Here is a 26546-nt window from a genome sequence, read left to right on the forward strand (position 1 = left end):
CTGAGGGAGCTGGGGTTGTTTAGCCTGGAGAAGAGGAGGCTCAGGGGAGACCTCATCGCTCTCTATAGGTACCTTAAAGGAGGCTGTAGAGAGGTGGGTATTGGTCTATTCTCCCATGTGCCTGGTGACAGGACGAGGGGGAATGGGCTAAAGTTGTGCCAGGGGAGGTTTAGGTTGGATGTTAGGAAGAACTTCTTTACTGAAAGGGTTGTTAGGCATTGGAATGGACTGCCCAAGGAGGTGGTTGAGTCGCCATTCCTGGAGGTCTTTAAAAGACATTTAGATGTAGCCCTTAGTGATATGGTTTAGTGGAGGACTTGTTAGTGTTAGAGCTGAGGTTGGACTAGATGATCTTGGAGGTCTCTTCCAACCTAGACGATTCTGTGATTCTGTGATTATTTTATTTAATCATTAAATATGTCTCCTGCTGTTTTATATGTGCGCACACACACACACAATTACAAAACAGCTTTTTGAAAATTGAATAATTTTTTCATGAGTTATCTTCTTATAAATACATCTTCTGAATTCTAAAGAATTCTTAATCTGAAATTTTATTTCAAAATGTGTCTCTCTAATTCTTAACATTATTTCTAAACAGGGCTATTGTGTTTTATAAAAGATTATTGAGAGTCCAGCAGTTCCTTTTGATTTCAGGACTGACCACTTAAAATAAAACCTTATTAACACCTACCAAATCTTTGCTTGTACACTGGAGGAGGCATGCTTTTTTGAGCCTCCTGTAAAGAACATATGCATGGCTGTACTGGGGAGAACAGAAAGTATTGGAAGCAGAAACATAAATTGTAAAATAGAGGTGCTTTCTGCAAAATGGTGAACATACTTAGTAATGACCATTTGAGATGTTGAAAAGAAAGTCATAGTTTTAGGAATAGATGATTCATGATGTTACAAACATCCATACTTTTGAAACAAAAAGTCTCCCCCCATCCCAAGATGTAAGAAAAATATGAGCCATTTTCCAGACAGGTATTATTTGATCAGTACTAATGTGATGTGCCAATTAATAGACAAATGGGAAAAAATACCCAAACTTTCACATTAAATTCCAGTGGAGACCAAGATCCCTGCTATAAACATTTAAGATACTTTATATCCTTAACCACACTCCTCCAAAGAGCTTATGGTAGAAATAAAATGTCTCAAGAGTTTTGAGACATTATAGCAACAGTCTTTGAGATCCCTCAGGGCATCATATAGCTGGTACTCTGGCTTTGTGTAAAAAGATCTTAATAAAATTCAAACAGCGTGAAATGGAAAGTCTGGAAAAAATGACGAGGTTTCAGAAACTGAAGCAAAATATGATCTCTTTGTTGGTTTCAGACGATGAAAAATCCTACAGGGATAAAAACAAGGAAGCAGGCAATGCAGTGTGATTAAGATTCAGGAGTTAAGCTGTTTAATTTGGCCGAGCAAAACCTAATCGCCCCCACTGCTGATTCGATCACATCCTGTATCGTGTGTGTGCCGCCGAGTTGGAGGTAGGCATGCAGGCTGCTGCACCCCTGCCGCACCGCTCCCACAACCCAGGATGGCACCACGGGGACCAGCTTTCCAGTTGGAGCGGGTGACCACAGCAGACATGTCACGCCAACGTCAGAAAACTATTGATGGCAGCCTCCCAGGATTATGGGTTTCCCTATCTAACAGTGTACGATATACATGCAGAGGCTCAAAATTAGAGGTGGAGGAGAATTATGGGCCTCATTTGTTCGAGTGCCAAATAGCCCTTTTACGTTTAACATGACTTAAAGGCACCAGAAATGAAGCCAACAGTACCTGGCAAGCCTGAGCTCTATAAAAGCAAAAACTTTGAATGAAACTCCCTTTCTGACATCTAAACTTGTTATTTGCAAGCAGCCTTCCAAAAAGGTGATTCCCTTTGCTATAGTGAAGTATTCCTGTTCAGCTCCTCAATATTTTATTATTTCATTCAAATGAAAAGTGATTAGACCTTAGTTAGGACACTGAGAGGAGAGGCATGTTTCAGGTTTAGTTACAGTCTTTCAAGGGAAGGTTGAAACGCACTGAATTAGAAGAACTCCTGAATTAGAAGAATTTATGGAACTAGAAGAAGCATGATGGGGACAGGGAAAGGGGTAAGTGTGCTCTATGAGTTTTCCTGAAAAGACAGGGAAGTTTTACTTATCTGGCTGAAGAGAATGGACAAACAAATAAGCTAAAACAGACTTCTGGACATGTTCTATATACAATCAAAACATAGTCAGCAGAGCAAAGACAGTATTTTTTTTTTTTTTTTTTTTCCTGCAGCCTCTTTTAGGTGCCAGGTAACTGTCCATTTCAAACTACAGTTTCAGCTTTAACTTTGCTAACATGTTGCTTGAGTGAATGTGAAGTAACTGCGAGTAAATTAAATACTCTTAGTTCAAAATACACACCATATGTGATTGTACTTGATGCATCCTTTTTTTTTTTTTGAGTGAATTATGATTAAAATTCAATCAAATTATTGTTGCTTGCAAGCTGTCCTCAAAAACTTTTAAAAACTCTTTTTTCTAGAATCTTTTGAAATGAAAAATGACCTTCTCCAGAGCATAAACCAAAAATTTTCATCATTATTTCTTTTTGTTTTTCTGCAAAATAGTTTTCTCCATTTTTTATTCTTAACAAACAAAAATTATTTTATGTCCATTTAGTAACATATAAATTTTATATTTCCTAAAATCACATTAGAGAAAAGACAGAATGAAGGTGTGGAACTCTTCTTTTCCTGGTACTGCCACAGGTTTGCACTGCAGCTCTCCCAACTTGATATGACCTTCACTGTCAAAAAAATTCACTGATTTTGTATACTTCAATTTTTTATGAGAGACTTAGCAGTCTGTGGATGCTTGAAAAATGCCGATGTTAGCTTCTCTATTTCTGTGTTTTTCAACTTTAAAACAGGGATATGATTAACCTATGCTTTAGGATATTTAAGGATTCAATGCATTAAAATGTATGAAGTGCTTTGACTGAAATAGAAAAGTATATTTTTTCCTCTATTGTTAAAGAATTATATAAATGGGCAGATAATGAAACAAGTAGATTCAAAAGGTCTGAAAATCATCATAAAATTTTTAGTTCTTAAAATAAGAACTATGTGGATTCATTGTGGATTCAGATATCCACAATGAAAGTTCCTGGTTGTACTCAAAGGTAAGATTTCTGTTCAACCAAAAGAGATTTTCCCACCACTCCTGCCAGATGTTCTCAATCTTTCCCAAATCCGCATAATGGTTTACCACTGCCTCTGCTCACTACAGAAGTTTGTCTTTTAGAGCAAAATCAATACCATATAGTAACCTCATAGAATTCCCTCCAAAAAGGAAACTTTGTTGACTTGACCACCATATACAAATGGTACTTTTTGCCAAAAAGAGGTTCATACTCTCATGCCTGACAGTTTCATTTCAGTATTTCAGTAAACTGTAAAATGTATTTTCACAATAATGAAGGTTGTCTGAAATATGAGATGCCTAGGAACATTATTTGCTATAAGTCTTTGCTTTAAAACAAAAGGAACAATGACAATTGTAACTAGAAAGAGTTTAGTTCTTCATATATCTATATTTTAATGGTTTTGAGAGATTTCTTTTTACCCATATGCAGTTTAGCATTAAAGAAATAATGGGTGATTTGTAAATTCATTACTCAGCAATGTATAGAACTACAGGAAAATAACTTTACAATTGTAAATATCCTCAAATAGGCACCGAACAAATAACTTTTAGAATTAACAAATACTTAATATCAATAATTCTTAATAGCTCTTAATAACTAATGCATAATAAATTAGTACCCTTTTTTGGCATTTCTAGTTCTTTAAATAAAAATAGAATTTAATTTTTGAGTGAGACTAGATCATGATTAAGTATTGTCCAGAAATCTGAGTGCTAAAAGTCAGCAGTACCAAAATGAATGCAATTACTGTAGCATAGTCCACACTCAATGTGTGAAAGATGATTTCCTTTAAAAAGCAAAGCTGTTCACTCAGATACTTCAAGGTGCAGTAAAGAAGTTAGCTAGTGCTTATTTCCTGTATGCAAAGAATGTGGTCAGTTTTGATATAGGGAAGCAAACCTTCTCTGTCACAAGAGGAGCAGTAAATGACAAATGGCCTTTCTTTAAAGCCTCAAAGATACGTATGTCTGTTGGGAAAGAGCCATATGATATGCAATATTTAACTTTGAACCAAGGTACTTATTTCTTGTGTTGCTACTACAGCTTTGATTTTCTAAAAAGTGGTAGAAAGTAGCAATTTTGCCTTCAGTTTAATTAGATTATCAAAGGAGATGCACATCCACTGTCTCCCTTGCGGATGTTTCACTTTTGTTCTTTCCTTGTTTGTTGTTATCTCAACTTGGACTAAGCCAGTTTGACAGAAATCCTGTTTGTTCTTTGTGTGCAAGGACGTTACACACAGCACACATGAAACACAGACTTGCTAACCAGTAGAGCTCACAGAGAAATGAATACAAAGCTCCCCTGAGGGTCCAAAAGCTTTGCTCTCTCCAACTTTCAACACACGCTAACTTGCTTCCTCCCAAAGTTGCTATTTCCTGAGATAATAATAGCAAGAAAAACAAATAAACTCCTTCTGATGGGAGCATATTTAGACAAACAAACAAAACAAACAAACAAAAAACAACAACTCAGTTTATACCTAGGAATAGTTATCACAAGAATTCTAAAACAAACAATGTAGATTTTTATAAAACTGTAACGTGAACTTCTATGTTGAAAGGACAGAAAACTAGGAAGAAGCAAGAAAATGTTGCTAAGAATCTGACTTACAATAAAGCAATCAAAAAAGTGATACATTTTGTGGGTGACTCAGTAAGAAAAAAGATAACTACAAAAATAGGATATGTATGGGATCCAGGAAGGGTCTATGAGTGAAGCAGAGAGAAGACAATTAATGAGAGAAATGTACAGAAAGTGTAATTAATTCAGATACAGACGTGGATAGAAAGCCCTAAATGTGGGACAAGGTCAGTGAAAGTAGTGAAATGTCCTGTGAAATATCCACAAAAGGGAAATGGAAATCACCAACACAAAGCACAGCAGCAATATAAAGGGCAAAACACAGAACAAGCAGACACAGAATCTCAAAATCTGCTGAGCCTTGTCTGTTGCTCACATCCTATGTGACTAATGAGTTAGATTGCCTTGCTTTGCTGTCAGCATTTCAGAGGTTCATTGGAGTGTCAGACAGGGATATCCTGGCAATTTCATGATCTGAGAAGCAAATAATGAAAATTATCTGATATATGACGCATCTGCCTGTCCCCCTAGATTATAGTTATTTACTGGCAAGAATATACAACAAGAAAAAGTAATTATGTAAGATATCTACTAATTGCTGGCTGTAGACATTCCTCTATAAAATTTATTATAATGTTGTTGCACTTCAGCTGGGATGGGTAACTTTCCACTGTTCCTGCACATGGGTTATGAAGTAGTGCAGTGTTTAATCTTAAATTGTCTCTTTCATGTGAAATCTCCTTGAATTTGGCATAAGTTAACACAGGAAACATGGAGTATTGACACATGATTTAGCTCAGTTACTTGATCATGCAGCTTAGATTTGTTCAAGGTCAGATCTTGTATTTCTTGAGTCATCTTCAGTGTTTTCAACTAAAAGAACTAAAGGCACAGCTTTCCTAATAAGTCCTTTTATGGCATCATTCTGCAATTCTGAGAGCATAAGGATGGAAAGGAGTGATGATTTTCTCCAAGAGAGCTGACATTCAATCACTCAGAGGAATGCAGTCCTTCTCCATTATTTCCTAGCGGACCGTGATACTTTCCAAGTGATAGTTACATAGCTTTTTAAGATATTATATGCAGTCATGGTTAAAACAAAACAAAACAACAACAACAACAACAAAAAAGCATGATGAGATTACTTCTTTTTCTGCCTAAACCAAGTGACGATTTTAGGGGTATAATATAATACAATATAGACTTTTTTTTTTTTTATCATGAAAACATGTTTTTATTTGTTTTGTCAGATGGGAGAGATTTCTGTACAGTACTTGAGGTAATTATGCCTCCTGGGAAATTTTTCTTCTCATTTCTTGGGCTGCTTCTACAATTGCTGTGTCTGTGCTGCCCTCTGTTTTAGCCCATTTAGACTAGTGGGGCATATATCTCATTGTTAAAGCTTCAGGGACACTATCCCATTCCTGCATGTCAGATGCTGTCCACTTTTTGCTTAACGGAAGCACAAAAAGAAAGCTGTGCCTTTCTCTGGACTATACCAATGCTTGAATGATTGTCCACCACCACTGTAATTCTCTAATTCATTTCCACCAATATTTTCTTGTCCATCATAAGACATAGTTAAGAGACAGTGGCAAAAATTAGTTTTTTTTTTTTTTTTTTTCCCCAAGGCTTGGTTTTGATAATAAGCAGGACTCTGTTTTGGTCTTTTTTTCAGACCATTTTTATTTGGGTAACTAACAAACTTCCTCCTGTATTGCCATTAAAATATATTTATTTATTTTAATTACCATGGTGTATCAGAATAAATGTGAAATAATGCTGAAGAGTTAAATTTAGTAACTCATTTCCAATGCTAGTTAAAGTACAAAAAGCAGAGAAGCAGACTTCATTGGAGTCATGCATAAGAAGCAGAATGTTGAGGTTGACATAAAATTATGAAATATATCCATACTTAATGGTAAACATACCATACAGAGGCTACATTTTCTATTTCTTCAACACTAGAAACTAAACTTTAGCCAGTAAGAGGAGATATCCTGGTCTAATAAGCCAAATCCCAAATACTTTAATGTGACTATAACTATGAACTTTATTCCTTCCTGCTTAAATACTAGTTTCATAAAACATCAACAGTTTGATGGGGAAGATTGAATGGTGTTGTTTATGCTTTATCACCTCTAAGTAAAAGTATACTAGCTTGAACATGCAAATTGCTATCTTGTGTCAGTATTCAATTCACTTTGCACTGTTTAATCAGTGTAGGTAATTAATAAATACGTATATGCAGAACAACCCACTCTGTGGAGATTTTTGACCCCACCCCCCCTTTTTCCTTTCCTTTCCTTTCCTTTCCTTTCCTTTCCTTTCCTTTCCTTTCCTTTCCTTTCCTTTCCTTTCCTTTCCTTTCCTTTCCTTTCCTTTCCTTTCCTTTCCTTTCCTTTCCTTTCCTTTCCTTTCCTTTCCTTTCCTTTCCTTTCCTTCCCTTCCCTTCCCTTCCCTTCCCTTCCCTTCCCTTCCCTTCCCTTCCCTTCCCTTCCCTTCCCTTCCCTTCCCTTCCCTTCCCTTCCCTTCCCTTCCCTTCCCTTCCCTTCCCTTCCCTTCCCTTCCCTTCCCTTCCCTTCCCTTCCCTTCCCTTCCCTTCCCTTCCCTTCCCTTCCCTTCCCTTCCCTTCCCTTCCCTTCCCTTCCCTTCCCTTCCCTTCCCTTCCCTTCCCTTCCCTTCCCTTCCCTTCCCTTCCCTTCCCTTCCCTTCCCTTCCCTTCCCTTCCCTTCCCTTCCCTTCCCTTCCCTTCCCTTCCCTTCCCTTCCCTTCCCTTCCCTTCCCTTCCCTTCCCTTCCCTTCCCTTCCCTTCCCTTCCCTTCCCTTCCCTTCCCTTCCCTTCCCTTCCCTTCCCTTCCCTTCCCTTCCCTTCCCTTCCCTTCCCTTCCCTTCCCTTCCCTTCCCTTCCCTTCCCTTCCCTTCCCTTCCCTTCCCTTCCCTTCCCTTCCCTTCCCTTCCCTTCCCTTCCCTTCCCTTCCCTTCCCTTCCCTTCCCTTCCCTTCCCTTCCCTTCCCTTCCCTTCCCTTCCCTTCCCTTCCCTTCCCTTCCCTTCCCTTCCCTTCCCTTCCCTTCCCTTCCCTTCCCTTCCCTTCCCTTCCCTTCCCTTCCCTTCCCTTCCCTTCCCTTCCCTTCCCTTCCCTTCCCTTCCCTTCCCTTCCCTTCCCTTCCCTTTTTCTTTCCTGTTTTTATTTATTTTTTTTAATCTTATATATATAGTGCAAAAAGGAAATTGATCAAAAACAAAGGGAGGATAATAAAAGCAATCATGTTTTTAAATACACAAGACATTTGCATTTTTTGCAATTTAACAGAACAAAAATGAAAATGTTCCTGAAAAATTAGTTCTGTGAGTTTGTAAAGCTCAGATCTTGTTGATAATGGTGAAATACTATTTAACAGTGTCTTGGAAGATTATATGTCCTTAGCAGCTCCGAGAAAGATAAACCAAGAACTCTTATATCACTATTATCATTTTAGTGCAGAAGCAACAGTTACAGTTGGGTGTACTGCAAAGAGACAACTGAAAACAATGGTCTGAAAAAAATAAAGATGTTATGAAGATGACAAACAGCTAAATGTTTTTGATTAAGCTATTTCACTCAGCATGGTTCAGCTATTATTCTTCATGTCACTTTTGAATGAAAGGGATATAGTCTCCAAGCCCTGGAACATGGGATCATATTCAAATACAGTTATTTGCTACAGGATGTTTGCCACCCTATTATTCTCTAGTGAAGGCAAGCACATCTCATAACAATATTACTCAGTTCCTCTCACTGTCTTAAGTAGAGAAACAGGTGAAGTGGCATTAATCTACAGCAATAACACTGATTTTGCCAAATATATAATTGTTAGAGATAAAACTCAAATAAGATCACTACTGTTTAAAATAAAAGCATACAGGAACCCTCTGGCAGTGCATCACTACTTGCTACAACAGAGGCAATAAAACTTAGCAACTTAGGATCTTCATTTTCTTCTTTTACCCTTTTAAAGCCCTAAAGGCACTGTTATGTTTGGGACTACTCCCAGTGAGGGTGTTGCTGGTGGAAATCCTCTTAGCTTAGACTTGCTAGTGTCCAAGTTGTTTCTGAACACAATGAGGCACAACTCTGAACTTATTCAATCATCTCTCTGGAAACAGAGTTTTGTAAAGGAGGCATCTGCCAATTTACAGATGTTAGCAAAGTAGCAGCCAAGGAACTAATGCTAGTAGATAAAATTGTTTATTTCATTTTTGAGGAACTGGGGGTGCTCCAAAGCTATGATACTGGACACTATTGCACATATGCCAACAATATTTGGAGTAATTGATCATGGTCAACCTAAAAGTTCAACCAAAAAGAAGTAATAAAACAAAAAAACACACTTTGCATCTGCACTTACCAATAATATGATATAAAATTTTAAATGTAGGACCATGTTCAAAATGATCTATAGGAAAATTTTTCCTATAATGCCTCTACATATTAAATGCTACTGGAAACACTTTGTAGCTAACATGATGCAGTCAGATATTGCGTTTGTGTTGTTACTTGACTTTTTATGTTGACAGAAGCAGAGGACACAGGTATTTCCTGAAGTTTGATAAAAGTATAAGTATATACTCCTTTAAGGAGACCAGGGAAAATTTCTGGAGGGTTGAACAGTAATGAACTAATAAAGTTAACGTTTTTAGTGTTTGAGTAAATATTAAGACACTAGAAGTAAAAAATATTAATGAGCTAATATAAAGCCAGGTTCAGTACCATAGAACATGTGAAGAAAAGCAAATTGTAGTTAATTACAATGTATATTCAAAACATCAGCTTTTCTAGGTTATGGAAAATAAAGCTGTATTTTCCCATATCAAAAGTGGGACACACAAAGTGCAAAGCAGTAATGGAGGAAGAACACAGCACTCTATGCTGTTTGCTTTGTGAGTTTTCATTACTTCAAAAATAAGACATTTCAAGTTTTTTTTTTTGTTTGTTTGTTTTTTTTTTCCCTCTTTTAAGTGCACCGGCGTTAATGGGTTTGGCCACTTTAAAGCATTTGTGGTCAGCCACTCTGAAACTTTCCGTACACTATGTTTTTATTGTGATGGGGATATAAGCACTGTTGTTTTCTTTAAATGTCACTCTCTGTCTGCAAAGTATGAGAGCTACTGCTTTGACTACTTTGATGAAAGAGGAATTTTCAGAAAGTTATATGCAAATATTATGGGCACACATGGTTGTCCAGAGACACTCACCATGCTATGTACGTACACTAATGAGTAATTAACATATGCTAATGATATCCAAGGACTCACCAACACTAATCACAAAACTGACAGGTTGTCAGCTGTTGTTTGGGAGCAGCCTGCCACAGCAGCAATTCATGGGACAGAAAAAACACTGGGGATGAGACAGGATGGGGATTTGCTAAAAAAAAAAAGGTTGATTTCTCAGGTGCTCACAGTAAGAAAAGAAGACCTTAGCTAAGACCACATTCCTGGTCTTAACTTTAGCTAAACGTGCATACAGATACAAGCAGTCAATTAAGTCCTTTGGTCGTAAACTGTATGTGCAATAATAACATAATATAAAAAATAATTACATGAAAGGCATGGCCCCCACCACAAATATAAAACATTAATTGAACTTCCACCATCTTTTTACTTGTGGTATGTAGAGAGGAAACATGACTTTTCTCCCACTTTAACTTTTCCTCTTTTACCTAAGCCAAGCAGAATTGAAACAGACATTTATTCCCTTCTTCTCTCAATTGATAACAACAGCAATTCTATTATGGATCAAACAAATCACACTGCATTTGCCTGGCATCTCTGACTCCAACTTTGACTGTGTATATGATATCTTTCTGTTGGTGCTTCCAGCAAGGGGAAAAATCTCTGCAAGAATTTCCCTTTAGCCTGATTGTTAAAATAAGCAATAGTTTGTGTTCAGATAAGTAGCAACTTGATAAGTACTTGAGAACCTTTAAAACATTTCTGTGAAATTTTGTTATGTAAAAGTAGACAGTCTTTTCAATTACAGGAGTAAGCATGTAGGAAAAGGTACTAGTATTTACTTCACACAAAAGGAGTGTAAAAACAAAGAGATTAAAAAATGAGTGGCAGGTGGCCTGCAAAAGAAAATGAACACAAGGAAACATGGACCAAAATGATGCAGAAAAAGGAGAGGAAAAGCATATAAAAGGATGAAAAATAACTACAAATCAGTAGTTGCCGTTTATAATTCCATAGTTAGACTGGCTCGCCACATATTTTCCAAGAAGTATCATATTTCTAAAACTTTGCTGGTTGGCATGGCTATCCATTTTCTGATGTTTTGATAAATGCTTATTTCTAACCCTGATTAATAGCGATCAATTACACTGATTAGGTTCTCTTAGTTGAATATCTACGAGTCCTATGTGAAACTACTTACACTGTACTAGAGAAAGAAATGCTTTGGGTTAGTTTTAGTGAGGATTTTGCTTAAAACAAAAGAGTGTAAGAATGGCAAGTATTGGTGATTCTGTGTATGTGCCACTGTCTATTCTTTGCAAATATTCCCTCAGTCCAGTTTCTTGCATGGCACGAGATGCTACTAATTGACAAGAAATGCTCCTTGACAAATCCACCAGCAGAGAGGAAACACACAGACTTCAAAACAAATATGGGAGAGTAGAATCTAAAAGCATGAAATCCATTTTTTTAATGCATAACCTTTTCAAATCTATTTTCTTTAATTCGTAAGCTTTTCAAGCACAGTGTGCCTGCTCTCTTCCCATTGAATCTGGGGCATTGTTAGAAAGCAAAATGAAAAAAAGCAATCTACCTTTGCTGTGAAAAACAAATAAACCGACAAAAATAACAACAACAAAACAACAACAACAAAAACACTAACAAGCTACTTTTAAACTCGAGCTTACTCATCTGGTTCAATGTTTCATAATTTAAGCTGCCACTTCCTGCACTGCTTTGGTAATATTTTTATAAGAAATTTATAACAGACGTGGAACTGCTCTGAACACTGGACTGTATCAAGCCCTTATGTCCATGATTTTGTATGCCAGGTTAAAAAAATCCATTAACTATAGACCTACTGGTTTCATTAAACATTTATATATAGCTATCCAAAAAGAAAACACTATAGGTGGCAGAATACAAAAGACACAATTCCATTATGTGCAAAATCATACATAATGGATACTTCTTATGCAGTGAAAGATGACCACACCTTCCCTAGACACTTATGCATCATAGCTTGGGCATGTTTGTGGCTATTTCGTGTATGCCATTAAAACCATTTTGAGTATACCTGACAAAAGTCTTTTGAAGTATTTTCCTATTTTCTCACTCTGGAACATTCATATTATAGGTATCCTTCATATCACAGACAGAATATTAGTCTCAAGACAAATGCTAATATACATTTCTATTTCTGTGTATTACTATTTCTGCTCTAATTTCTCTGCTGGTCCTTTTTACCAGCTATTTGACACTACTTCCTCATGCACTGAACACTTTTTTCTTGGCTGCCCTCCATTTCATCTGCACTTCTAAGGCTGAGAGCTAATCATGCTCATTTTTCTTTCTTTTTTTTCTTTTTTTTTTTCTTTTTTTGCCTTTTTTTTTTTCCTCTCTGAGAAAGAAATTGGTCCAATGGGGCTTAAAGAAGCCTACCATAAAATGGCAAAGTACCTGTGACATGAACTATTTAAGATGGTCAGTCTACCAATAACAAGCATCTATTCAACTAACCTTTTCTTGCTCCTTTGTGCTCAGATCTTCCACACTTTCTGACTAGATGTTATTCCTGAAATGCTAAATGTATTCCAAAAGTTGTTACAGTGCTTCTTTAAAAAAATCAGGTACCTTGCTTTTACTCAGAAATCCCTTTCTTTTTCTGTTTTACCAGCCTATGCATTTCATCACCACATTCCTGTCTCCTCCTCTGATTCCATGCACTTAGTCCCCCCACAAAACAGTTTTTCATCAATTTCTTTCATTTCTATTAGTCCCAGCAAGCTGGTCCACTTGACATCCACTGTATGTGCAAAACACCTTTAACACACTCATGGTATGATTGTCTCCAGACCACTGTTGGTTTGGATCACTGCTGTCACTCTTTATTCTCTGGTGACAGTGACAGTCCTCTTAGACAAGTAAGGCACCAGAAATATATGTATCATCCAATCAGTTTCCACTAAAAAAGATAAGGCACCCTCAATCATCATCTGAAAGGAATTCAGGGTTTTCCACTGCGTCATCATCTAAACTCTCCTTCAATACCGTCACTAACAGTAAATGGTACTTATCAGAGGGTTTCAATTTTGTTTGTTTCTTTTTATATACTGCATACAAATAAATGCAGTTTTGCACTTTTATTTACTTAATGCCAACTTTTATGAATTTTCAGGCATGATAGCATGCAATTAAGGAAAATAAAGCCTCTTCTGTCATTCATCCCAAGATGCTGTTTTCAAAAAGTGTATCAAAGATCATTTAAAATATCATTTTAAAGGAGGGATATTTTCCAAGTTGGAAAGAAATTAATATATCATAGAATCATAGAGTAGCTTGGGTTGGAAGGGAACTTGAAGATCATCTAGTTCCAACTCCCCTGTCATGGGCGGGGATGCTATTCACTAGACCAGGTTGCCCAGGGCCTTGTCCAGCTGGGTCTTGAACACCTCAAGGGATGGGGCATCCACAACTTCTCTTGGCAACCTGTTCCAGTGCCTCACCACCCTCTGAGTGAAGAATTTCCTCCTAACATCTAACCCAAATTTCCCTTCTTTTAGTTTAAAACCATTCTCCCTTGTCATATCATTATCTGACTGAGCAAAAAGTTTCTCTCCATCTTTTTATAAGTCCCCTTTAAGTACTGAAAGTCCACAATGAAGTCTTCCCCTAGCCTTCTCTTCTTCAGGCTGAACATCCCCAGCTCTCTCAGCCTTTCTTCATAGGAGAGGTGCTCCACCCCTTGATCATCCTCTGGACCTGTTCTAACAGCTCCACATCCTTCTTGTTCTGGGGAATGTGCAGACCTGAATGGAGAACTTCAAGTGGAACCTCACAAAGGCAGAGTAGAGGGGGAGAATCACATCCCTGGCCTCCGCTGTTGCAGCCCAGGATGCAGTTGGCCTTCTGGACTGCAAGCACACACTGCTGGCTCATGTTAGGCTTTTTGTCCACCAGAACCCCCAAGTCCTTCTCTGCAGGGCTGCTGTCAATGAGCTCTTTACCAGGTCTGTCCTCATGTCTGGGATTTCCCTGACACAGATGCAGCACCTTGCACTTGGACTTGTTGAATCTCACTAGGTTCACATACTCCCACTTCTCAAGCTTGTCCAAGTATATATGTGTCTATATCTGTCTTTAAAATGTGAAAATCTGCTTTGTTGCACTGGTTCAAACAAGTCATGCAAATGCAATGTTATATTTGACTTTTTGGCCACCGACAGGATAGTCAACTAGATGAAGCATCTTGCTGAGTTATAGCACTGTACTGAGTTTTCTTCCAAAAAATCAGAAAGATCAAATGATGTCTGGAACTGCTGAAACTGAAGGATTCCATTAGACTGCCTTTCCCTCCCCTCTTTCTAATAAGATGGAAGCTTTTTAGAAAATATGTGACAAGTGACTACTTACAGCTGAAATAAATCACACACCATCACACTATTACTCAGAGTACAGAATTATTAATAGTGCAATAATAGCAATAACTTACTGTGATAGTGAAGAAGTACTATTAGGAGGGACACAGTAGCTAATAGCATTTCCTCTAACAGGGGCTAAGGGACAAACCTTCCTTCAGTACCTTATAAATAAGCGGAAGATTAAAAGAGCCTGTGGGACCAGTCAAGCCCACCTCAAAAATAGCCTCACTTTCTAGAATGCTTCTGAGCAGGCACTGTGTATAAAGTGCTCTCCATCTCCCTTATGTGACAGTATTTTGAGAATTCTTTAGTTAATTTAAATTAGAATGAGAGAACACTTAGTTGCAGTAAAAGACTTGAGGGGGGCATGATAATGCTGGGAAAGCTGTGATATGGTTTTCAATTATTAGCATCTTCTTCTCCTTAGGTTAATGCTTTGTGAAAACAGAAACTGAAATTTAGTGCATGGACATTTGTATTTCACCACAGTACGCCATCACTATCTAAAAAATAAAAGGAATTACCCACAAATGTTCAATTTGATAGTTCTTCCAGGCCTGGCTATTTGTATGTATAGACATTTTGCTACTGTATTGTATTCCCTATACAATTGGGAATAATACATATTTTATATTATTTTATAAGTAAAATACATCTGTAAAATATTTTTTTCATGTATTTGTATTTGTATTTGTAGCAAATAGTCACAAAACAGCTTGGATATCATTGGTGTTGAGAAGTGATGAGAAATCTGTATCAGTTTCTGAGCATGTTTTAACCAAAATATCCGAAGTGTTCTCTGGTTTCTACGAACATAAAATTAAAAAAAAAAATCACAAAAAGCAAATGACAGAAAATTCCTCATCAATTTACTTTTAACATTACTTTCTTGTTTTTTTATAGCTATAGCTTTTTACAGTGGAGAATATTTTGTTTTTCTAATTGATGGCATAGCTAATGGAATTAATCATTTATTAATGAAATTAATGGAAGTGAAAAAAACTAATTTAATAAAAAATTTAATTTCTTTAATGATTATTGTTTGATTCTTAAATGAAATTTGAAATAACTATAGCGGTAGAAAAAAAATAGTACCTTCCACCGTCACACATATTCCAACACAGTCCTGGGTACACTGAGTTCACACATATAAGTATGTATCCAAAAGTATATAGGTAATATACTTGTGTATAAAGTTCTGTTAATAACAGCATTCAACTTAATAATCACAAGCAAGAATTCAATGCCTAATAAAAAGAACAACCATGAACATTCCTGCACTAGAGTTTCTGCTGTCACACAGTTGCTATATCCAGAACACAGAGGTACTTCTGGAACTGCTGTACTGTTCTGTCAATGCCCAAACCACTCCAACGACCTCTTTTTGAAGCAAAGAAATCAGTGGTTGCCCTCATTCTCCACAAGTGATATGTGTTAGTAAAGTTAAATAAAAAGATGCCAATAGGCATTTTATCAGTGAACATATTATTTGCGATAACAATGAATTAACACTAGCTGAGAACAGGGAATCTGGCAGATATTAGGAAAACCCTCCAAGACCAGCCTGCTGACGTAAGCTTCTCAGCTCCTGAGTTATGGCTGTCAGTCATGCTCTATGAGACTTGATTCCAGAATAATCAAGTCCCAAGACTGAGGGAAAAATAAAACTTCCATTGCAGATTTTCATGTGTGACACACAAGAAACTACTGTTGAAACCAATGACCTTTAGAATAAACCTATATGCCAGCTGAGGCCTAGGAAACACAGTTCCTGACAACAAATGGAGCTTACAAATGTTTAAAAACACGCCCCTCAATGCTTCTGCAGTGCTCTGTGTGTGTATGTGCAAGTATGCCTTTGCAAAGGTTCCTACATATTCATGAACAATGCTCTTTTGTTTTGCAAATTCCACCCTTTGCATTTTGATTACTTCCTTCTACATTTGTGCAGTACACAGTACATAGAGGATATTTCAAACCTCCTTAGTTGATGGTACTACACTCATAAGCTTTGGAGAAAAGGAGGATTTACTTGTGTTTAGCATTCTTGCTGTCTAGATAGTCTCTGTTAAAAGTGTTGCCTTCTGGATTTCCCTGCGTAAGGTATTTAGCACTCTCCTACTGTCTGTATAGGTAATTAGCTGCATAGTTTCAGCATTTTTAATCAGCTCATGAAAATTGGCTTGGTGGGGGTTGCAACAGTGTTTAAGAGCTAAAATAGAAACCCTGTCTCTTAATGTAAATGTTATATATATATAAATGAGCACCATTATGAAATTTATTAGCATTTTGTATACATGAGTACCTGAGTTGTGCTGTTGATTTATTTATTTTTTAAATGGGTGAAACAGCATTGTTATAGCTTTACATTTCAAGTCTGAGATGTTTCAGTTGTCCTGTATTTTGAGGTAGAAGATTAAAGGTTAATACAACTCCTTCAGAGTAAAGGACCACGTGCTGGGGCATCTACAGTTATTCAGAATTGCTATATGAGATTAATTTTTGCCCACTATGGAGTTCAACAGTTAAAATGTGTAGTAGTAATAATAATAGAGTCCTAATATGATTACAAATGTATGAATTATTTTGCCTGTTTCTTCTCTGCTCACACATTACATAGCAATAACCTCATTAGTCTGAACCTATGATAAGCTTATTGCATGATTTAGACAATCCACTAGCAATCAGGAGTTAAATGCTTTTCTTCAGGGAGGTGTAGACGTGAGCTGCTACATACGCCAGCATGTGAAGTCCCAGAACAACTGTCTCATAAGGCACATACCTAAGGGACCTCTCCTCACATAAGGGAAGAAAAAGAGGATGTTTCCCAAAACTTAAGGGTTAATTGACTAATACTTTTCACATTCGCACAATCACCACAGAACACTGACAGACAAATGAAAGATATCAGTCAGATGTAGTGCCTGAAGCAAATATTGAACTTTCTGCTTCAGATAACCCTAGCATCTGTGTATGAGAAATGAGTATGCACTGAGAAAATGAGTATGTCAGTTGTGGGTCACATACATAGAAAACAAAATCTGAGGAAGTCTCATGTAACCACTCTGCCATGCTTGAGCTTAATATTTTTTTAACCAAACAAACAGATTCCAGATCTTTGAAGTGTCATGTGTCATGGAATATCACATTTCATTACTATTTTTTTTTTTCTCATGAAGAGAAAAACACAATCAAAGACAAATAAAGAAGCAAAAGTTTAGTGTGATTTAATGCCACAGTATTCACACTGTGTTCTTCAAATGCAGAGCATGAATAAATTTGGAAATACTGAAATCATTTAAATTTCTACATCTTGTCTATGAAATAGAAGAAAGTATACTTCAGAAAAAGGAGGGTGTCATGGATTCGTGGCTACTTTTATTCTCCTCAAAACTCCAGAAGCATATTTACCTCTCTGCTCAGCTGGAGGCATTCCACAACATATTCCCTTATTGCAACTTCTCACTGTACTTGACTTCAGCTTGACTGTTTTTTTGTTTGTTTTTGTTCTCAGATATCTCAGATATTAACAGACTTGACTATACAGTTTCCATAGACAGAAAATATTGTTTAATGTCCATGGAAGAATTGCAGCAAAGTGAAAAAAAAAAAAGAACACTTCAAAAACAATGAAACGTCCATATATGTTTACACAGTGTCCTACCCCAAGATATGAGAAAAAATTATCAATTCTTAGGAGTCTCCTCTTATACTCCTACAAAAAGTGCCTCAGCCAGCTTGTTTTGCCAAAAGGAAAGCTTGGATAACTGTCTTTTGTAGTTCCCATACAGTAAATTTTAAACATTGTTTATGGCCTTTAGAATGTTTGGTTTGCACCAGAAAAATGAATCCTGAAACTCTGGCACTGAAAACAGTGTCTTCACATCTAATGTGGACCTTGAGATAATTTATCTGTACCTATTTTACTGCTTTTCTGGCATGTTTCTTAGATTGCATAAAATTAATTATTCCAAAGCGTATCTACAGTATCTTCATCTAGACAGTTGAGTAGGCATTTCCATAAGGAACTTGTTTGCCATTTCAGGGTCAGTCAAGGATTAACACCCATGTGAAGCGGCAATTCCATAAACGCCAAGAGAAACTTGCAGAGATTAACTGCATTCTTAGGCACAGTGTCTCCAACACATCCAATAACCAAAATAATGACAATGAATTATCTGAACACATTACCTGTGTACATACCTTAAGGAAAATTGTTGATAATTCAACAATAAAACCAGTCAAGCCAATCTGAAGCTTGTTAGGTGGAAAGCCTGGCTCTTGGAAAAAGTAAATGCTAGGTCCTTTGGGGCTCTGAATTACTGAATTCCCATTCACTATATCAGATGTACAGCATTAATCAGTACAAAGCCATTGTAGTGCCCAACAGAGATGTGAATTACTGTTTTTGATCAATAGATTAATTGAGTGTGATTGCCCTTAATAAGATACTTTAAATAATGAGAATCTCACCATTCTGCATCAAACTAAGCCACACAAAATTGTTCTTCCCCCACTTTTCAGCAGAACTTGAATATCAAAGAATGCAAATGACTAAATCAGTTTGCAAGAAATATTTACTTTCACCAATCTGCTAAATAATGAAAAATAAGGATACATCTAACTTCCTAGCTAGTACAAAGATACATATTCAGAAACTCCAATTCAGTTGAAAACACAACAGAAAAAAGAAATCTGTGTTCATTCCACCCATGATTTAGACATACTCTCAATTGTGTACTTATTAGATTTCATTATATAAATGAATACTTTAGCTTTATATATCTGAATACATATTCCTTTTAAATGCAAGGCAATATGTTTATTAAAGATAAATTTAATTGTCTGAAAGATTAATTCTGATCCACTTGTTTGTTATAGTACTTTGTTGTGAATATGTCCATTTATTTTAATGTGAGGGATATTTTTTTTTGTGTGTGTGTGTGAAAGTAATACCAAAATTGAGGTTGGATAATAAATAAATATATATGAAAATGAGCTCTCAATGTTCATGCAAATTGAGCACATTCATATATACTTTAACATAACTGCTAAAGCTCAGTAAAAAATAAGAACCTATTTCAAAATATTTCCTTTAAAGAAATTGCCTCTATTTAGTATTTAAGGCTTGGGGAAAAATTAAAGCAAAAACGATTTTACTGTGTAACATTCTCATAAACCATGGATGAGCGCTTTGCTTCTGATAAGACAGCATGCATCAGGAATTTACTGTATTAAGATACTAGGAGATCAAGGGACAATGATAAATTAATGTCTCAGGAAGATAAGAAAGAAGATGCTGATTTAAAAAATAAAAACAAATCAACAGCAGATTGTAAAATGAGCATTAGAGTTGCCCTTTATAGGCTTCAGATGTTATTGAAGATACTGTATTTTTCTCTAGTCCTATTTTTTACCTCTATATTTTTCTGCCAATCAAAATCTAGTCCTTACACAATTCCAAATCAGACAGATATATCATTCCCAAGCAAGTAAAAGGGATGAATCAGATCAAAGTCAATAAAGCATGACAGATAAAGGCAGAGCTAGCTCATGCTAATAAAACACAGGAAAACAATCCACTTTCATCAGGTTGCATGGCCTGTGGATGTAGAGGATGATGATATTTAGATATTAGTATGAAATTAAAATATTGTGGGAGGCTTGAAAAAACAGAGAGATAAAACTCATTTTTCTTGAATAAATACAGTCACTATATACAGTCTGTTAGTACTGATGTGCAATAGATAGAAATAGACCAGTGCAGAAGGCAACCATCCTGAAAAAGTTAGAATTTCAGGATGGTATAGAATGAAATTTTTCATAATGAAAATACTGTAGAAGAAGCACACCCACATTTTGAACAGTGTATTACAAATCAACTTCAAGTGATTAATTTGAATTAGTTTTAGCACTTTAATTTTGAGTTAATGACGATTCTCATTTCCAAAGAGACTTTCCTTCAGAATCAATTAAGAGAAGACAGATAGATATACTAATCTGTATAAGGAAACAGTTCAATCATTATCTTTTTATGCAGAAATCACCCCATTCCCCCTTAATAGAACACATGCTTGAAAATACAAATTTAGTCAAAGAGTCAGATGAATGGGATATTCAGGAAGAATGAGATAAAGCTAAATCCTAGTTTCCTCTCCCCCCTCCCCCCTTCTTTTTCCCTTCTTCTCCAGAGTAATATGGTAGTGATTGGTAATTTCTGGTGCTGAGCAGGCACGCTCCTTTTAGTTTCCCATGAAGTAGTAGTTTAAGGCCTGAGGGAAGGTATGATTTACCAAATGATTCTTACTAAAACTGTGTACTTGCATGAACCCCACAGTTTAATCATTGAAATTAAACTGAAACATGGGTCAGCCATTGCTGATTTTTGGAAAAACATTATTAAATAGAAGAAAGAATTATGTCTTCATGGATATTTAAAACTGTTCTGAGAAAAGAAATGGCAGTGAGGATTAAAACTGCAGGCAGAAAAATAGAGCTAGCCTTTTTATGGGCTCACAATGTTCTCTGTAGTCCTGCTTGCAATTATATACCAGGGTGGCAATCAGTCATCAGAAACACCCAAAAAAGTAATATCTACTGTGATGGAAGCTATTCCCCTGTACAATGAGCCTTTTCCATGATCCAGAATTCACTTCTTTTGCATCAACTCTTCTCAAATATATAGCACACTAGTGTAGAAGCATAGTGAGACCCATAAAACCTAAGAATGACAGTTCAATGGCAGTTAAATAAAAATCAGAGGCAGGGGAGGTGACAAACCATAAAGTTTATGCTCATTTTAAATATGAGGTATATTAATGTTTATTTTGAACACTGGGCTGAATATATTGAAATGTGATATTCAACAAATGGAAGTCTATGGAGAAGCCATGTATTCCATCTTTCTTACTTTAAGATGAGAGGCTAATCTAACTTATCGGAGTGCTTCCCAAAAATCACTGTTTACTTCTTGTTGCTGTTTCTCCTTAACTCTTACCTTCCAGACTCAAATGTGAACCATGTTGAGTCACGTCCATATCTCCTCAAAGAGCTCAGAGGCCACATGACCAGCTTGACCTTGGCATTGTGGATGTCCCAGAGATAGATGTTTTCATGTGTGATCTGCATTGTACATTCCCCATAGATATCTAAATTTGGTGTAGGCATAAGATATACATTGAATCGCTCTGGAAGACAAAAGCAGAATAAGACATAGACAGTTTAAGCAAGACTTAAAATTGAATATATATATATATTTACAACAATAAAGTCTTTAGTTACCGAAGGTTCAGATATCAAGGCCAAATTTCTAGCCTGTGAACAGTGGTGGGGATTAACTGATGCCCAGGAAGTGTTACCAATACTCCAAGAGGAGAATTTTCGTTTCTTTTGCAGTATAAATAATGCAGCAGACTGAAAGATCTTTCACACATGATCTTCAGAGTACTTTTTAATATATGACCCCAGCAACTGAACTGAAATCTGCATCCTTACAGTAAGGTCTATGACTTTTTGCAAATCAAAATTTGCAATGGCTTGAACTCTGATAGAGACTCCTCTCTCAAAGAATAGAACTATAGGTATCTTGGCAAAACAGGTCTATACAATCATTGCCCCTAAAGCTGAATTTGCAAACCCAGGTTTACTTATTGAAGCCTGTTAATAATTACTCTTTTGCATTCAGTTTCTACTTATTTGCCAACTCAGTAAAATTCTGAACATTTTTAATAATCAGTTGATTTCTTGAAAAATCTCATTTAACACTACATAATATTATGGTCTCAACATCAGCTGCTATCAGCTGCACTTCTACTTCATAGTGCTGTCATTGTAATACGAGTTCAAGGGCATTAACAATTTTCTGAAGTGCCTATATTGCGAGTGAATTAATAAGCAAAACAAAAACTAACTTAAATGAAAAATAAATAAATAAGCAAACCACAATAATAGTAAAAGGGTTTTAAAGTAAAATGTAATTTGTTTTGAAGAATAACTAATGTTAGTTCTACAAAGAAAGGAAAACAATGTTCAGGTTGTACATTTGGAAGTGCTAGAGTACTTAATCTCTAAAGGCACTGGAACCTTAGGCTTTCCTTTCATTTTTGAAACAGGTTGGAAATGCAAAGTGTTAATACTGTTATATTGAAAGGTGTTGACAAAAAAAAAAAGTAAGAAAAACTAGAAGCATGAACATGATGAATGCTCATTCTATGAACAGGACTAGAAAAATGTACTTTGAAGGGATGCCTGCTAGAAAAGTTCTCTCCTATTACTTAATAAATGAATGATAGTTTGGCATGGAATATTTTGAACACACTATTTGCACTGTATTTTCTCATAGTGTTCTTTTAAAAATTAGGAAGGAATTTAAAGAAATCAGAGGTAAAAAATGAGAGAAATAATCATAACAGTCAAAATGAGATGCAGCTTCCAGTTGTGTCTGATGGTCAATAACTCCAACATTATTACTCCATTTTAAATTGTTTGTTACATGTACTTTTTTGACAAATCAGTGAAAATACTGCAAATAAGTGAGTTAATATAAAATATGCCAGAATTGTGAATGAGTGTGTGAGTGTCAATAAAGTAACAAAAGTTTGGCTGAAGAATTAATGGAACTGTTGGGTGAGCAGTAAGATTTGCTGTCCTGCATAGCTGTACGCAAACTTGTCATCCACAATGTTATTCTATTTTAGTCAATTTCATTTTGTCCCACTGATGACTCCTCAGTTGATTCACTCTGTCTCATAGCCATTCAACCTCTTCTCCCAGGCTCCAGTTCTCATTAATCGAGCTAATGGTCTTATCCCTAAAACTTTTATTTTAGGACTAAGGTCCCAAGTGCAAAACTCCTGATGTTTTGTAAAAGTCTTCTGATATACAGCATAAATAGATTAGCACATGCTGTTGAAATTGCTGAAAAGAACTTCCCCTAACTCTCAGAGTTATGTGTTGGGCACAGGTCAAATCTAATGCCTACTGAAATAAACAGAAATCTCACACATGGAGGTACAGGCCAATGACTGCATCAGAAAAGGAATGGTGGAGAAGATAACACAATTTACAATGGAATTGTATATATTTGCCCTTTTTCAGTATTTAAATGCTGCTGTGATGAGTCATACAAAACTGCCTAGGAGCTATGCAGATGTGATTTTATCATATACTAGACTCCAGTTTTACACTACCATGCTGTTGCTTCCTATTACTTACCTCCAGTCTTTGAAAGAAAGATTCAGCATATCAGCTGGTTCTCTAGGCCTCACCATTACACACAAGTCACACAGTATGCGTAGGGCACTATTATATGAGAGGTGAAATCCTTCCTTTAGCTCTCCGCTGACAGAGTACTTGGACAGCACAGAAAATTGAAAGGTGTAGTTATTTTCCAAAGTAGACATTGAATTATTCTGTTGAAGACAGAAGGCTGTTTCAAGCTGTTTTAGAAGCCACCAGAACACTCTCAAAATGCTCAACTTCTCTGAAGCATTTGAGGACATGAAGGATCTTGAGGACATACAGTATCTTTGAAAGGTCAAGAGACATTCATTTACTTTGTAGTGGAGGTTGGTGTCTAAGGTGAGGTGTCATGAATTAAAGAAATTCTGCCTGATGGAAGTGACCATGAGCTGCAGGGCAAAATGTAGGACTATTGGTACTTATTCAAATTGGCAAGAAAAGAAAGCATACAAACGTGCTTTTGAAGCTAAAATTTACTAACACTTTAAAATAGCAGGAAACTGAGGACATGAAAAAATGTGAATACTATTAAATGTTTTCAAGAATTAAAATATAGGGTCTAATTTGTCCATTTGAACAAGTTTCTAGATAATGGTAATAAAATCATTCAGTTTTTAGAGGCAAGTTTTGCCCTTAAACTCATACTGGCAAGAATAGTCATTCGTAGTCTAGATTTGGGATGTCTGGAATTAGTTCCACTTGAATTCAGTTTCCAGATTTTCTGAATCACATTGAATGAGATATTTAGCTTCTCTGTGGATCAGTCATCACCTGTGTATCAGTGGGGTGAGATAATAGTTGTCCACTGGGTGGTAAGATTAAATAAATGGAAGTTAATGACGGCCTCAGCAAATAGGGAAATGGAAGAAGCTAAACAAGAAGATGCTATTCTGTTGGATAAGTCAAGACTGAGACTGAGCAGGTACAATTCCTCATCATTTTAGCATTACAATCTTCCTCTCTCCTCTAAAACTGGTAAGAGCAAAGTTTAGGGAGTGGAGGACTCCAGATGAGCTGATATATTGTCACACTGTTTTCAGTGTAGCTGCTCTTTCCCATCTCCTTGAATAAGCACAGCAATGCTTCGTCATACGCTTCGTCTACATAAAAGTGTTTAGCATTTGGGCTTTTGCACGTAGATGACCTTTAATAATGGTTTCCAGAGAACAGGAGCAGAAGAGGCTTTGTTAAAATGGGCATATTGACTGAGATGGAGACTTGGCGGCAGCTCTGAAATGTTCTCAGTCTTTCAGTTCGAAGTGCAGCTGTACTAGGGAAAAAAAAAAACGACTGGGAGGCCTAATGGTCCTGGTTCTAATCATTTTATCACTGGATTCCTTTGCCTAAATCATCCCAGATGAAGATCTGAACAGACAACATTCCAATCCTGTAATCAGAGGTTTAATTTCATTTCAGCTTTAACGTGAGGGAAAAAGTGCTTATGAAAGGAGGCAGTCAGGTTGGTCAAATCCATATAAGAGGCTTTGAAAGCAAACATTCACATTCTATCTGGAAGAAACTCTTTCTCCATATATGAATTTTATGAAGCTACTATTTTCAGGTGGAAAACAAACTCTAAGACTTGGTCACAGCACTTTGTGGTCATACATATGTCAGGTCTCTTAAAACAATTTCTCTTGGTTTAAAAAGTGAGGAACCATGGTTTCAGAATTAAAAAAAATATGGCTTTGTTTCTGTTAATAATGTGAGGAAATGCTTATTAGCATTTCAATGAAAATAAAATAAAAAAAGCGCTACAATTAATTAATTATTTTTAATTACTTTACTGATAAATAGTGAGGTAGAGAAGAATCTGAAAACTGACTGTCTTACCCAGCCATTAAAACTGTAAATGTCTTTATTTTCTGGAGAAAAAAAAAATCAAATAAAATAAAGTTGCCTATATTTGGTTTATCTTAAAAAAAACAATACACACACACAAAACACACACACACAACAACCCTGTAACAGTGGATTAAAGATAACAGAAAATGAATAAAAAGCATGTACAATGTTTTCATGTAGTAAATCACAAACAGGACTTGTACAGACCCTAGAAAATGCCTTAAAACAGGTCAGCTATATGAACTTCATTACGAAATCCCTATGATTTGTCTGTAGTTTGTAATCTCAACATGTAGCATAAAGAAATAACTTGCAATCATCTTCCGAGGATTTAAGGATATTGTTCAGTATAAGGAGTTACATTTTTTTTCTAACAAATTAATGAGTTAGTGGCAATTAAAAATCAGAAAGCAAGACTGCAGTATGGTGCTATCTTTTTAAATATAAAAGGAAGGTAGAACAGTTATGAGAGAGAACTTTACAAAGGAAGTAATTTTCTGAGTTATCAATTGAAATATTAGGCAGGGAGTAAAAGAAGTAAAAATTAATTATCTTTCAAATGTTTATAAAATATTTCCTAAACAAAACAAAACAAAAAAATCAGGCAAAGCAACACATAATAGAAATGCAAATACATTGAGATCTGGAAACCAAGTCTCCACTTTTTCCAAATGAAGACAGCACTCTACATTCATGTTTTCCCTATCAGCAGCTTGAGAAATCTGAGGGATATCTTGAGAAACCTAAGGGTGTGTATAACTGTCACAGGATAGAAGACCACTTGTCATCATTGTTATAAATTGCAACTGAGTCCAGACTTTCTTTCCTGAAGTTATTACTGTGTATTATTATTTGGCCTATCATTGTATATATAGCTCCACTGCCATTATACTAATTTTGTTATCTAAATGTGATCTTGTAGTCTTTACTGGCTTTGATTTAATACTGTATTCTCTTTCCTTAAAAAATAATTTAAATGGACATTCACAAATAGTAAGAAACTGTGTCTGCTGTGAAAATAAATTTAAACAGGAACA

General features: G+C 36.1%; 1 protein-coding gene across 4 annotated transcripts in view; it reads right to left on the bottom strand.

Moving 5' to 3' along the window:
- DOK6 (docking protein 6) overlaps nucleotides 1-26546 on the bottom strand; it is a 238180-nt gene that overhangs the window by 66318 nt on the left and 145316 nt on the right. For all 4 annotated transcript variants that reach the window (XR_013947225.1, XM_080581892.1, XM_080581893.1 and 1 more), the window contains exon 5: nucleotides 21422-21611. Coding sequence is in view for 3 of the 4 variants with exons in the window: in XM_080581892.1 (XP_080438018.1) it covers nucleotides 21422-21611 (190 nt within the window). In the remaining variant the exon portion in view is untranslated. The remainder of the gene's footprint in view (nucleotides 1-21421; nucleotides 21612-26546) is intronic.

This window comes from Anser brachyrhynchus (assembly GCF_964034855.1).
Source record: "Anser brachyrhynchus genome assembly, chromosome: 2".
Lineage (NCBI taxonomy): Eukaryota > Metazoa > Chordata > Aves > Anseriformes > Anatidae > Anser > Anser brachyrhynchus.